The sequence below is a fragment of the Balaenoptera musculus genome, chromosome 3 (genome assembly GCF_009873245.2).
Source record: "Balaenoptera musculus isolate JJ_BM4_2016_0621 chromosome 3, mBalMus1.pri.v3, whole genome shotgun sequence".
Classification (NCBI taxonomy): Eukaryota; Metazoa; Chordata; class Mammalia; order Artiodactyla; family Balaenopteridae; genus Balaenoptera; species Balaenoptera musculus.
The window spans coordinates 140,181,929-140,197,093 of record NC_045787.1 but is presented as its reverse complement, the minus strand read 5'-3'; the positions used below and the strand labels follow the sequence as shown (position 1 = coordinate 140,197,093).

At 38.6% G+C, this 15,165-nt stretch overlaps 1 protein-coding gene across 2 annotated transcripts in view; it reads left to right on the top strand.

Annotated features, from left to right (window-relative positions):
- HMMR (hyaluronan mediated motility receptor) overlaps window positions 1-7,649 on the top strand; it is a 29,931-nt gene extending 22,282 nt beyond the window's left edge. Inside the window, exons 13-18 of one of the 2 annotated variants that reach the window (XM_036848494.1) lie at window positions 1,254-1,400; window positions 1,648-1,800; window positions 1,888-1,987; window positions 3,095-3,271; window positions 5,734-5,896; window positions 6,461-7,649. In XM_036848494.1, the coding sequence (XP_036704389.1) occupies window positions 1,254-1,400; window positions 1,648-1,800; window positions 1,888-1,987; window positions 3,095-3,271; window positions 5,734-5,896; window positions 6,461-6,480 (760 nt within the window). In that variant the 3' untranslated portion in view covers window positions 6,481-7,649. The remainder of the gene's footprint in view (window positions 1-1,253; window positions 1,401-1,647; window positions 1,801-1,887; window positions 1,988-3,094; window positions 3,272-5,733; window positions 5,897-6,460) is intronic. The other variant, XM_036848495.1, reaches the window with a different exon arrangement.
- Window positions 7,650-15,165: the final 7,516 nt, after the last annotated feature.

Sequence of the window (15,165 nt, the reverse complement as noted above, 5' to 3'; positions counted from 1 at the left end):
TGTTGATCTCAGTCAGTGATATCTCCATCTTCCGAGCTTCTTGTTCCATAAATCTTAGAGTTATCTTGATCATTTTCTCTCCCCTTCTCCCAACATCCAATCTATCTCTTGAATTTTTCAATTCTGCCTCCAAAAGAGAGCTCATATCTTTCCATTGCCAACTCCTTGGTTCAAGATTCCTTTACCACTCACCTGGGCTGAAAAATACTTGTCTTCTAGTTAATCCTCCAGTTTAGCATTCCTTCCCCTTCCCCAGTCAGTTCTCCATGTATCTCTAGAATAATCTACACACTTACTTAGAGACCTGTGAAGTCTCTCCTTTATCCCTCAGGTGAACCCACTCACTGTGCCCCACCAGTGATGACTGGCCTCATGCCTCTTGCTTCTGCCCCTGCCTCTCTTGTTCATTAGACTCCAGTCCCAGCTCTTTATGGACTGTGTTCTGCCTGTCTCTGAGCACATACGCATCTTTTCCCTCTGAAATACTTGTCCCCAACTGGCTAGCTAAATCCTTCCTATCCATCATGTCTCAGCTTAACTGTAAATTCCTCAGAAAGGCCTTTTCCATTTCTATCAGCTAATCAGCTAAGGTGTTCTGTAGTTTTCCTTCAAAACACTTACTACAAATGTAATTATATATATTTATTTTTCCTTTTTTTTTTTTTTTTTTGCAAAGACCTGTGGAGGCATTTTTTTCCCTCTCTTACCCACAGGATGATAAAGTCTGTGACAATAGGTGGAAGGATGTGTGGGCTTTTTGTTCTGGGATAATTTTGATGTTTGGTAGTTGATTTCTTTTCATCTCTAGGCCTAGTTTCCGCACATAGTAGGCACTTGACTCTTTAAATGAACAGCATATGTCATATAAGTACTGACTTCAAAACATTGAATTCTTACCTATGCAAATGCAAAAATAGATAAGATTCTATTTGTTTTACCTAAAAGCAGCAGTCCCCAACCTTTTTGGCACCAGGGACTGGTTTCATGGAAGACAGTTTTTCCTTGGGGTGGGGGGAATGGTTCAGGCTGTAATGCGAGCGATGGGGAGCGGCAGATGAAGCTTCCCTCGCTCGCCCGCTGCTCACCTCCTGCTGTGCGGCCCGGTTCCTAACAGGCTGCAGACCGCTAGTGGTCCATGGGCCAGGGGTTGGGGACCCCTGCCTAGAAGTGCATAAAATATAAGCTAATCAGTTATAGATTTGTCATGCATACAGCAGTTAGAAAAACCCTTTAACCTTTTTCTTTTTTATAAGCTATAAAGCATCAGCAGCAAGTGAGATAGAAGATCTTAAGGTGGAGAACATGTCACTTCATGAAAAAGTGGCCAAGGCTGAGAAAAGTGCAGAGGATGTTCAGCATGAGATATTGGCAACTGAGAATGCAAATCAAGAATACGCAAGGTATTGGGGGATAAATAAAACCTGCCGACACCTGTGACCTGAGAACCATTAAGACAATTTAATGTTGTTGAAAGTCAGCTACTAAGTGCTGCAGGAAACTGTAGTCCCATGGCTTGCTTTGAGTGATCTTCAATTGCAAATTAAGAATTTACACAGTTAAAAAAGTACAATTCTTGATAGTTGCTTGAGTTAAAAAAACTAAAATGGCTGTAAATTGTTTAGTGGACTCTTCTCTCTCAAACCCAAGGATGCTTCTAGATCTGCAGACCAAATCAGCACTTAAAGAAGCAGAAGTTAAAGAAATCACAGTTTCTTCTCTTAAAAAAATAACTGATTTGCAGCACCAACTCAAGCAACAAGGCGAAGACTTTAAGAAACAACTGGAAAAGGGAGAAGCAAGGTAATTTAGGTTTAGAACCGAAATGCCATGTGTCTCAGTTATTTTTTTCTAGTATACTATGGTTTAAAATTTAATTTTCCCTTACAGAAAAGCTGGAAAAGAAAACTCAATGGCAGAATTAACTGAGGAAATGAATAAGTGGCGTCTTCTCTATGAAGAATTATATAATAAAACAAAACCTTTTCAGGTCTGTCAATTAGGACTTAACTTACTTGTATTTAAGAATTCATGTTGTTCCCTGTCACAGTCATGACAGTGACATGGTTCTTCTGAAAGATCATTTTGCTGTGCATTTACAGTACCAATTTAACTTCCTATTTTAAAAAGCCTATAAATTTTATTGCATTATTATGCATACTTTTTTTTTTTTTTTGGCTGCCTTGGCTCTTCGTAGCTGCATGTGGGCTTTCTCTAGTTTTGGTGAGCGGGGGCTGCTCTTCATTGCAGTATGCATGCTTCTCATTGTGGTGGCTTCTCTTGTTGCGGACCACGGGCTCTAGGTGAGTGGGCTTCAGTAGTTGCAGCATGCGAGCTCAGTAGGAAGTCCCTATGCATACATTTTTTAATGTAACCTTTATAGGCTTAAAAATTACCTTTTAGGGACTTCCCTGGTGGCGCAGTGGTTAAGAATCCGCCTGTCAACGCAGGGGACACGGGTTCGAGCCCTGGTCCGGGAAGATCCCACATGCCGCGGAGCAACAGAGTCCATGCTCCTCAACAAGAGAAACCACCGCAACGAAGAGTAGCCCCCGCTCGCCGCAACTAGAGAAAGCCCGCGTGTAGCAACAAAGACCCAAAGCAGCCAAAACTAAAAATAAAAATAAAAAATTACCTTTTAATAAACTTCTTAAAGTTAATAGCTTAGAAGGCTCTCCTGATGTGAACTTTTGATAATTAAGCTATGTAAATTTGTGACACTTACTTTGTTATGATTTTTCTCAGTGTTTCTCTAATACACTGATCGTAAAAGGATAAATGCTAATCTTGGTAGTTAAATAGAGTCAGAAGGCAGTATTAGTTATAATGGGGTGATGTGGCTGATACAGATTAGGCTGGCTAGCAGGGCTTCTTTCCTCATTTCTTTCCCTCTGTTTTAATAATGATCTTTGAAATGAAAAACAACTTTTTTTAAAAAGAGTCAATTTATGGAGAACCCTAAGAGTATAAGTCAGCATAATTTTTTTGTCTTTTGCCTTTTTATTTTCTTTCACTTTAGTTGTACTTATAGCTTATATGAGTCAAGTAAGATTTAACAGTTTTAAATCTTAACTTTATAAAAAAATATATTTTTCAGCTACAACTGGATGCATTTGAAGCAGAGAAACAGGCTTTGTTGAATGAACATGGTGCAGCTCAGGAACAGCTAAATAAACTAAGAGATTCGTATGCTAAATTATTGGGTCATCAGAATCTAAAGCAAAAAATCAAGCATGTTGTGAAATTGAAAGATGAAAATAGCCAACTCAAATCGGTTTGTAAAATCACATTTAGTTCTATTGATATTGATATTGGGGTGGGGTGGTTTTTATTTTATTAGGGTAGTGCTGACCTCATAAAATGAGTTGGGAAGTGTTTCATCCTTTCTAGTTTTTTGGAATAGTTTGTGAATAACTGGTATTAATTCTTTATTGAATGTGTAGTAGAATTCAGTGGTAAAGTCATAGGGACCTGGGCTTTTCTTTGTGGGTGGTTTTTGATTGCTAATTTAATCTATTTGCTTATTATAGGTCTATCAGATTGACTGTTTCTTTCTGAGACAGTTTCAGGAGTTTGTGGATTTCTTGGAATTTGTTCATTTCATTTTAGTTATTTGATTTGTTGGTATACAATTGTTCATAATATTCCCTTACCATCCTTTTTATTTTAGTAATATCAGTAGTAATGTCCCCTCTTTCATTTCTGATTCTAGTAATTTGAGTATACTCCCTTTTTTTAGTTCCTTTACTTCTGCGAACATGTTTATAATGGCTTTAAAATCTTTTTTGGATAAATTCAATATCTGATTACTCTCTTGGACAGTTTTTGTTGCCTGCTTTTTCCCAGTATATAGGTCATGCTTTCCTGTTTGCATACTTTGTAATTTTTTGTTGGAAAATGGATGTTTTAGATAATATGTGGTAGCACCTCTGGGTACTGCTATCCCTTTCCAGGTATGTTGTTATTTCTTGTTTAGTGAAGTCTATTCCTCCTCCCCACCTCCAGTAGTTTGTGCCTCTGATGTTGCTACTGAGGAAGGTTCACTTTGGGGTGTGCCCACAGTCACCCTGAGATGACTTTGGTTTTGGTAAGGCTGTCTTCCTCTCTCCCCAAACACTCCCAGCTGCTGGCTTATCCCTCTGTTATTTTCAACAATGCCCCGGGGCATAATAAGTTGCTCTACAGACTAATCCAATCCAATTCTGGCTCCTTTGTTGGACTTGTGTCTTAGGTCAGTACTCCAGGAGGGCTCCTCCCACTCCTCTCATTCAGCAGTTTTCCTCTACAAAGCAGACAGCCTACAGTTTAGCCTACATTTTGAATCACTTTCCAATTCCCCTGCCCCACAAACTCTACTATTCTTTTTTATTTTTTGGCTGCATTGGGTCTTCATTGCTGCGCACAGGCTTTCTCTAGTTGCGGCGAGCAGGGGCTACTCTTCGTTGCAAGTCATGGGCTTCTTATTGTGGTGGCTTCTCTTGTTGCAGAGCACAGGCTCTAGACGCATGGGCTTCAGTAGTTGTGGCACACGGGCTCAGTAGCTGTGGCTCGCGGGCTCTAGAGCGCAGGCTCAGTAGTTGTGGTGCACGGGCTTAGTTGCTCCGCGGCACGTGGGATCTTCCTGGACCAGGGCTCGAACCTGTGTCCCTACATTGGCATGTGGATTCTTAACCACTGCGCCACCAGGGAAGTCCCTCTACTGTTCTTGAGAGCACCCTTCAGCTTGAACTTCTCTAAGCTCTGTTGCAAGTCAAGTCAGTTCCTTTGGGAATAAATTAGGAGCTCTGAGTTTTATAGCCTGCTTCTCCTTCCAGGCAAACTTTCTGAGCCCAGGCTTCAGAGCTGGATTTGCGGACGATGGCAAGCTTTTCTCTGAATGGCACCTCTGTCCCAGTAGCTAGATGCTCAGTAGACTTGGGGGAGAGAGAGATGGGGAGCACCCTGAGGTTCTCTCACCTTGCCTCTCTTGGTTTGAAACCATTGTTTCATGAGCCAGGGAAAGGGTGGTCAGGGTCTCAGTATTTTCAACACTCTGCACCTGAGATAAGGCCTCCGTTCCTTGGAAGAAAAGACCCCCCACCTCTCAACAACATTTGCTGTGGTTCAGAGCAACAGGTAGCTGGGGGGCAAGAAGAGAGATGCTGATGTCCTGCTCCCCCTGGCAGGAAAAGCCTCTGACTGGGAGCTGGGGAAAGAGGGAGCCCTGGGCACTTGGCTGCAAGGGTCTGATGTCAAGTCTTTGCTTCGCTAAGCAGGGATTGGAGAGAAAGGGAACAGGACTGGTTCAAACACAATAGGCTGCTGCCTTTTTTAACCACCTTTTTGTGGATCTGCTTGAATAAATATTTCTTCACTTGCTGTTTTACCTTAGGACATTTTCAGAGGCTTTAAGTGGTTGCCTTTTTATAATTTTTTATGTCACTGGGGAACAGGTCAGCAGAGCTTCTCATGCTATTATGCTTGTAGTGGATCTCAGCATTTAATTTGGTGTTGAACTTTTATCAGAAACATAGCTTCGTACCTGTAGAGGGACAAGAAGATTTAAATGACTTGTCTTCTTTGTCACAGCTGTTCAAAGTCATTTTGTAATTTATAGTCTGAAAGCCTATATCTAGTAGGCTTTTGCCATTAAGGTTCGAAAAATGAACAACTTTGAGATTGTCAGTAGCATTGGTAATGCATTTCACCAACATGATCTTCAATAATTATTTATTGACTGTATTTTTTCTTATACAGGAGGTGTCAAAACTCCGTGCTCAACTTGCTAAAAGAAAACAACGTGAAACAAGACTTCAGGAGGAACTGAATAAAGTTCTGGGTATCAAACACTTTGATCCTTCAAAGGCTTTTCTTCATGAAAGTAAAGAAAATTTTGTTCTCAAAACCCCATTAAAAGAAGGTAAGAAATGAATAAATGTCCATAAGTCTCATCTTCCTTTGGATTTCCTTTCACAGCATTGAGCAAGTTATGCATCTTTGTGAAAATTTGTTAACAGTTTCTGATATAAAAGAAATTCTTACTGAGATTTTTTGTATAAAATGCCTTTTCTTTCCTGCTTCCATACTCTCCATTTTCCATTTGTTCAGATCCCATCTGTCCTTCAAGCCCAGCTCAAGTTATATCTTCCTTGAAACCTTGTCTGACTTTTTTTGCTCCTACCCACCCCCTACCAGAGTTAATCCCTCTATCATACCCTTGGCATTTTTAACCTAAATGTCCAATTTTTAATTTTGAAGAAGTAGATTTTCCCGCTTTCTTGACTACAAATCTCTGTATCTTTGACAATAAACTGAAATTGGCTGAAATAGTGAATGAAGAAATATAAATAAAATTGTGCTAAAGAACGCATGCATTGCTTCATCTGCCTTAGAGAAGATAGAAGGTGCCTGTTTTTAGTTCATAATGACTGATGAACTCATTTTAATTTAGAAAACTAACACTGCTGTTTAATACTCCTTTCAGGCAATACAAACTGCTCCTGAGCGCTTAATGGAGTTTCAAGAATCATGCAAGTAAACATCTGAAAAACCTGTTGAAGATTATTTTGTTCTTATTATTTTTATTGTTATTGTTGCTACTTTTGTTGTTGTTATTGTTTGTAATGAATATTTTTAAATCTCATATTTAATATTAACTTCCTGTCCTTACATATGTGAAAGGAAGTTCAGAATTTTTACATTTACTAAATGTCTCTGACATTTTAGTTTCTATTGTCAGCACTTCCTCCTTGATGCTCACCCTTATTACCTCGTTCTAAACCTTCTGACAGGCTTTCCAGCTTTGCAGCTCATCCCATCAAGTCAATATTCTTTTAAAAATGTTGACTCTCATACTATTATTTCCGTATTCTGAAACATTAGGTGGTTTCACGACTCTAATCCCCAGGTTTTTTAGTTTGATATTGGAGGCCTTTTCTTATCTGAATCTTAAGGGCTAAAATACCTTGGCTTGGTCTTGCCTCTATTTTGATTCTCCTAATAATGTTCATTCTGTCCTACCCATCATCCATTTTTCCAGTTCAAGTAAGAAATAAAGGTATGCTTAATTCTGTAGCAACCTCTTTATCTCTTACCAAAGTCACTGAGTTGGTTAATAATTTATGGATTCCTAGACCCCATCCCAGTCCTCCTAAATTAAAATCTGGGATTTGGTCTGAAAATCTGCATTTTTAACAAACTGCAGTTAATTCTTAGAAACTCTGCTCATAACCTCTTTAGAGAATTTGTCTTATGCTGCTTGGCATCTGCCTGATTCCTGGGTGTTAGATTTATATTTATGTAATATGAACTAAAATCACACATTAACTCATTGACCCAATTATACAACTTGTATTATATGAAGTTACATTAATCCTTCTATTTCAGGTGTGTTTATTGTCTCTTCCCTCCCCTCCCCAACTTGTCTCCAGAATCACTAATGGTAATATAGTACTTAGAAAGTGGTCATTCTCCATCTAAAATATCTCATTAACACAGTTGGTATGATATTATAGGTCATCTTTTTTGTAACATTTCCCCATTGATGGACCAACAGAGACTATTACAATAAGAATAACTTTTCATAATAAATTATTTTATTAGATATTAATACATAATTAAGTTCAGAGGAAATGTAGAAATTAGAAAAATTGTCTAATAAAATGAAATATTTCAAGACTTCTGCTTTTAGCCAAGATGGAGTAACAGCGATCAGATTTATTGCTCCTCCTCCTACCCTCCACACACACAAAAACACACGCACACCCCTAAAACTATCCAAAATGACAAAATATACAAGAGAATGATTTTCCAAATGCTAGACATGAGATAAAAAACACAACAATCCCTTGGAGTTTAGGAAAATCAAGGTGAACCCTACAATTGCTCGCTGTTTACAGCCTTGAGAGAGTTTCCAAACTATGATGCAGGGAAGGGGAACCCAGGCAGAGCCCACCGAATTAACTGAGTTGAAAATACAGAACTGAGACCTGGGGAGATGAAAGAGGCTAGAGACTGCAGGACAGAGTACCAGAAAGGAGAAAATTGCAGGGAGAGAGAATTCTGGAGATACACAAAAGGTCCCTCAAGTAATCACCTGAATACTGACTAGTCGTATATATAAGGAAACTACCTGAAGCCTAGGGAAGAACCACCCTCCAAAATTAAAAGTAACAGTGCTCAAAGTTCACACAGGCTAGAAAATACTGCCTGTTCCCACAAGCCAAACTGGAAAACCTCATGATTAATAGGGCATTGAATAGGGGATACAGAAGTGTTCAGTACTGGGGAATAATTAGTACTAAAATGAGCACTGCTCTAGTCCCACCTAACAAATCTTAAAAGGAAGACCCAAAAGGATCAAACTCTTTCTAAGAAACTTAATTATTACATCCCAGAACAAAGCTCAAGAAAATGTATAGGCTTATAAAAATATCAAGCACTCAGAAAAGTAAATTTTAAAGTAACATCCAATCAAAGCAAGATTCCAAAAATGAACAGAACACCAAGGTGCTCTGGGACAGCTTCAAGCAGCCTAATATATATGTAATCGGAGTTCCCAGAAGATAGAAGGAGGGGACAGAAAAATCATTTGAAGAAATACTGGTGGAAACATTTCCAAATATGATGAAAACTAGAACTCTAGGAACAGTAAATATGAAACATCACAAATTGCTGAAAGGCAATGATAAAGAAAAACTGTCAACCTAAAACTATCTCAACAAAAATAGTTCTCAGAAGCAAAGATGAAAACTTACTTTCAGACATAAAAAACTTTTTTCTTATTAGTGTCTTTAAAATATAATTGACTGTTTAAACAAAAAGAATAGCAATGTGGTCTGTAGTTTATACATACTTAAAATTAGAGTATGACAGCAATAGCTCAAAGCCCAGGAGGGGAGAAATGCAAGTATATGATTGTAAGTTCCTTATACTATATGTAAAGTGGTATAAGGTTACTTGAAGACAGACTGGTAAGTTAACAATGCACTGTAAACCCTAACACAATCACTAAAATAAAACACTTGTAGCCAATAAACCAACAAAGAAGATAAAACGGAATCATAAAAAAATATTCAATTAATTCAAAAAAAGGCAGAAAGAGGAAGATGAAAACAGAGGGGTCAAAACGAAATCAAATAGCAGTATGATGAATTTAAACTTAACCGTGTCAATAGTCACGTTAAATGTAAATGGTCTGTATACCTCAATTAAACTGCAGAAATGATCAAATTAGATTAAAAAGCAAGACTTGGCTATATGCTGCCAACAAAAATACACTTCAAATATAATGACAAAAACAGGTGAAAAGTACAAGGGTGTTAAAAGATACACCATGCTGAAGGGATAGGAAGACCTGGTCCCTCCTTCCTCCCACAAACACACTGATTCAACAGCAATACAGAGACAAATTCCCTTTGGAGATGGGGAAAGAATAGTCTCTCCAACAAATAGTGTTGGGAAAATTGGATATCCAAATGTGAAAGAAGGAAATTGGAACCTTATCTTACACTACACAAAAGTCAACTCAAAAAGGATTAAAGGCTTAAACGTAAGACCTTAAACTAAAACTACTGTAACGAAACATGGAAAAAACTTAATGACATTGGTCTTCGCAAGAGTTTCTTGGTTATGATACCAAAAGGTCAGTCAAGCAAAGCAAAAATGGGCAAGTGGGACTAGATGCAACTAAAAACTTTCTGCATAACAGAAGAAGCAAAGTAAGTGTTGGCAAGGATGTAGAAAAATTAGAACTCTTATACACTGTTGGTGGAAATTTAACATGGTGTGACGCTATGGAAAATAGGATGGAGCTACCTCAAAAAATTAAAAATAGAACTACCATATGATCCAGCAGTCCCACTTATGGGTATTTATCCTAAATAATTGAAATCGGGATCTCAAAGAGATATTTACACTTCCACGTTCATTGCATTGTTAGTCACAATAGCCAAGATGTGGGAATGGATGAGGAAAATGTGATACATACCTGCAATGGGATATTATTCATCCTTTAAAGAGAAGGAAATCCTGCCATATGCAAGAAATGGATGAATCTTGAGGACATTATGCCAAGTAAACTAAATTAATCACCAAAGGACAAAAAACTGCATGATTCCACTTATATGAGGTATGTAAAATAGAATCATAGAAGCAGAGAGTACAATGGTGGTTGCCAGGGCCTGGGTGGCGGGGGAAATGGGGAGTTGCTAATCAAGAGGCATAAAATCTCAGTTATACAAGGTAAGTTCTATAGATCTGCTCTACAACATCATGCCTATAATTATTAATTAATTTATTTTTGGCTGTGTTGGGTCTTCGTTTCTGTGCGAGGGCTTTCTCTAGTGGCAAGCGGGGGCCACTCTTCATCACGGTGCGCGGGCCTCTCACTATCGTGGCCTCTCTTGTTGCGGAGCACAGGCTCCAGACGCGCAGGCTCAGTAGTTGTGGCTCACGGGCCCAGTTGCTCCGCGGCATGTGGAATCTTCCCAGACCAGGGCTCAAACCCGTGTCCCCTGCATTGGCAGGCAGATTCTCAACCACTGCGCCACCAGGGAAGCCCCATGCCTATAATTAAAATACTGTATTTTACACTTAAAATTTTCTTAGAGGGTAGATCTGTTAAATGTTCTTACCACAAAAAAAAAAAAAAAAAAGGATATGCCATGATAATGTTAACCAATTGAAAATGAAAACTAGAGTAGCTGTATTAATATCAGACAAAATAGATTTCAGAGCAAAGAATATTACCGGGAATATAAAGAAGTTCATTTCATATTGATAAATGAGTCAGTTCATCAGGAGGCCAAAATCTAAACATTTATGTACCCAGTGATAGTCTCAAAATACATGAATCAAAAATTGATAGATTTGGGCTTCCCTGGTGGCACAGTGGTTAAGAATCCACCTGCCAATGCAGGGGACACGGGTTTGAGTCCTGGTCCACGAAGATCCCACATGCTGTGGAGCAACTAAGCCTGTATGCCACAACTACTGAGCCTGCGCTGTAGAGCCTGCAAGCCACAACTACTGAAGCCCATGCGCCTAGAGCCTGTGCTCTGCAACAAGAGAAGCCACCGCAATGAGCTGCCTGCACACCACAGCGAAGAGTAGCCCCCACTCGCCACAACTAAAAAAAGCCCTCATGCAGCAACAAAGACCCAACACAGCCAAAAATAAATAAATAATTTTTTTAAAAAAATTGATAGATTTACAAGGAGAAATAGAAAAATCTGTAATTATAGTCAGAGATATCAATAGCCTCCCTCATTAAATTGTAGAACAAATAAATAGAAAATGAGAAAGAACATAGAAGATTTTTTTTTTTTTTTTTTTTTTTTTTTTTTGGCTGTGTTGGGTCTTCATTTCTGTGCGAGGGCTTTCTCCAGCTATGGCAAGCGGGGGCCACTCTTCATCGCGGTGCGCGGGCCTCTCACTATCGCGGCCTCCCTCCTTGCGGAGCACAGGCTCCAGACGCGCAGGCTCAGCAATTGTGGCTCACAGGCCCAGCCGCTCCACGGCATGTGGGATCCTCCCAGACCAGGGCTCGAACCCATGTCCCCTGCATTGGCAGGCAGACTCTCAACCACTGCGCCACCAGGGAAGCCCCAGAACATAGAAGATTTAAAAAATACTCTGAACCAACTTGATCAAATTGACATTTATAGACATCACGTAACACCAGCAGAATACTTTTTAAGTGAGCACACAAAATTTACCAAGATTGGTTATACACTGGGCCATGAAAACAGTCTCAATAAATTTAAATAGATTCCAGTCAAACCAAGTATGTTCTCTGTCCACAATAGAATTGAATTAGAAATCAATAACAAAAATCTCTGGAAAACCCATAAATGGTTGGAAATCAATTATCACACTTTTAAGTGAGCCACTGGTCAAAGAATAAATCAAAATAAATTAGAAATTATTTTGAACAGAATGAAAGTGAAGACACAACATATCAAAACATGTGGAATGCTGCTAAAGCAGATTTAGCACAAAATTACTTCACTGATGGCTTATATTTCAAAAACAAAAGGTTTCAAATCAATGACCTCAGCTTTTACCTTAGAAATAAGAAAGAAAAGAGCAACTTAAATCCAAAGTAAGTAGAGGAAAAGGAATAATAAAGGTCAGAGCAGAAATCAGTAAACCAGAAAACGGAAAAACAATAGTGAAAAATCAGTGAAAATAATTCATTGAGAAAAGCCAGTAAAACTGATAAACCTCTAGCTAGACTGGTAGAGAATATAAAAATACATAAACTAGCAATATTAGGAATAAGAAAGGTGACATAATTACTTTTGTGTGTGTTGGATATATTCACTATCTTGATTATGGCGACAACTTTATGGGTATGTATTATGTATATCAAACATACCAAATTGTTCAAATTGTACACTTTAAATACAGTTTATTATGTCAGTTATACTTCAGTAAAGCTCTTAAAAAGTTCATTCTGCAACTAAAGTTTTAATATTGCGATTATTCTTGTTTCTTGGGCTACTGCGTTTTTTTTGTTTGCTTGTTTGTTTGTTTTAATTAATCAATTTATTTATTTTTGGCTGTGTTGGGTCTTCGTTTCTGTGCGAGGGCTTTCTCTAGTTGCGGCAAGCGGGGGCCACTCTTCATCGCGGTGCGCGGGCCTCTCGCTATCGTGGCCTCTCTTGTTGCGGAGCACAGGCTCCAGACGCACAGGCTCAGTAGTTGTGGCTCACGGGCCTAGTTGCTCCGTGGCATGTGGGATCTTCCCAGACCAGAGCTCGAACCCGTGTCCCCTGCATTAGCAGGCAGATTCTCAACCACTGCGCCACCACGGAAGCCCTGGGCTACTGGTTTTAAATGGCTTTATTTCTGAAGAACTTTTTTGGGGTCTTTGGGGATTTTTTTTTTTTAGATTTATTTTTTATTGACCTAAGACCTGTTCATTTGTGTGTGTGTGTGTGTGTGTGTGTGTGTGTGTGTGTTTTTAATTCTTTTTTTTTTTAACATCCTTATTGGAGTATAATTGCTTTACAATGTTGTGTTAGTTTCTGCTGTATAACAAAGTGAATCAGCACAGTGTATACATATATCCCCATATCCCCTTCCTCTTGCGTCTCCTTCCCACCCTCCCTATCCCACCACTCTAGGTGGTCACAAAGCACTGAGCTGATCTCCCTCTGCTATGCAGCTGCTTCCCACTAGCTATCTATTTACATGTGGTAGTGTATATATGTCAGTGCTACTCTCTCACTTTGTCCCAGCCCTCAAGTTCATTCTATAAGTCTGCATCTTTATTCCTGTCCTGCCCCTAGGTTCATCAGAACCTTTTTTTTTTTAGATTCCATATATATGTGTTAGCATAAGGTATTTGTTTTTCTCTTTCTGACTTACTTCACTCTGTATGACAGACTCTAGTAAGACCTGTTCATTTTTACATGCATTATTTTTAGTTAAGATTTGTTCAAAGGAAATTAGTTTTCATTCTTAGAAAATTTTGAGCTTTGTTTTGGGGGGAGGGCTTCAGAATGTGTTTGTTTTTTAATTATTAACAGAAGAAAATCCCTTAAGGGAAAAAAAATATGCCCTTTTTTGTAGATGCTAATGATTTCATCCCTTTTGAGATTATGAGGAAAATGGGACAGTTGTTAGGAGGAATCTTTGGTACCACATGTATGATGGTTTCAGATTGAGAATGTCAAGTCCCAAACTTTATTTTCTTGTCCCCACCTAACCCCTCTCATCCCCAGCATTATACAATCCTTCAAGTATGAAATGGTAAACAACCCCTTTATCTCATTGTATAAAGTACTAAATTCCATTTATTAGCAGTTTTAATAGATATTTGGAACAGCTTCAAAATATATTCCCATATTTTTGCTAACACCACTCCAGAGTGCCTACAATTTGTAAGAAGCACCCAATCTTGAAAAGCCACATATTGGAAAGTGTTCATGGTTAAGCCCTAATAAAGATTTACGAGTACTCGGCTCCTGAAGACTGGGCTTCTGAACATATAGGTCTTAACTAATCAAGTTGATCCCAATTTTCCTTCTACTGCAGATAATATTTTCCGGAGATGGCCACAATAATATTTCCTAACCAACATGCTCTTCTTTGAAGTGACATTCTCTTCCACTGGGAGACAGTGGTCTGTTTCCTCCCCACCCCATGAATTGGGAAGGCCCATTAACTATAGTGGAAGTGGCACTATGTAACTTCAGTAGCTAAGTCATCTATATTAGTTTCATATTGCTGATGTAACAAATTGACCCCAAAATTAGTGGCTTAAAACATCACAAATTTATTATCTAAAAATTCTGGAGGTGAGAAGTCTAAAATGCATCTTACGGGGCTGAAATCAAGGTGTTGGCAGGGCTGCATTCTTTCTGGAGGCTCCCGGGACAAATCAGTTTCCTTGTCTTTCCCAGATTCTGGTGGTCACCTGCATTCCTTGGTCCATAGCCCCTTCCTCCCTCTTCAAAGCATATCACTCAAATCTCTGCTTCCACTGTCACATCTTTTCTGATTCTGACCCTCCTGCTTCCTTCTTATAGGGACTCTTGATTACACTGGACCCACATAGAAACAAAACATTGTAAGTCAACTATACTCTACTAAAAATTTTTTTAAATTAAAAATACTAGAAAAATATTACAAGATAATGTGGGAGAATGTCTTTATAATTTCAGAATGGAGAGGCTTTCTAAAGAAGATTATGAAGCCAGAAAAGAGAGCTGTGATTTCTTAAAAAGTAAAAGAATCTGGATGTAGAAAAATTCCATAACAAAATGACAAACACAAAGTCATGCAACGCAAATTTCCTCTGATTAGAGGCTTTTTTAAATCAATAAGTAAACCAGATCCATACAGATATAACTTAAAAGAAGAAATGCAAATGTTCTTTATTTTTGAGAAGATAATCTTACTCATCATCCAAGTTATGCAAAGTAAGATGAAATGTTAATCTTTCCATATCAGATTAACAATGATCAAAACTTTGATGATACACTAAGGTGAAGGTAGGAGGAAATGGCATATCATACAACTTAATCATAAAAATCATCTTTTTTAAAAATTAATTAATTTATTCATTTATTTTTGGCTGCGTTGGGTCTTTGTTGCTTCACGTGGGCTTTCTCTAGTTGTGAGTGGGGGCTACTCTTCGTTGCAGTGTGTGAGCTTCTCATTGCAGTGGCTTCTCTTGTT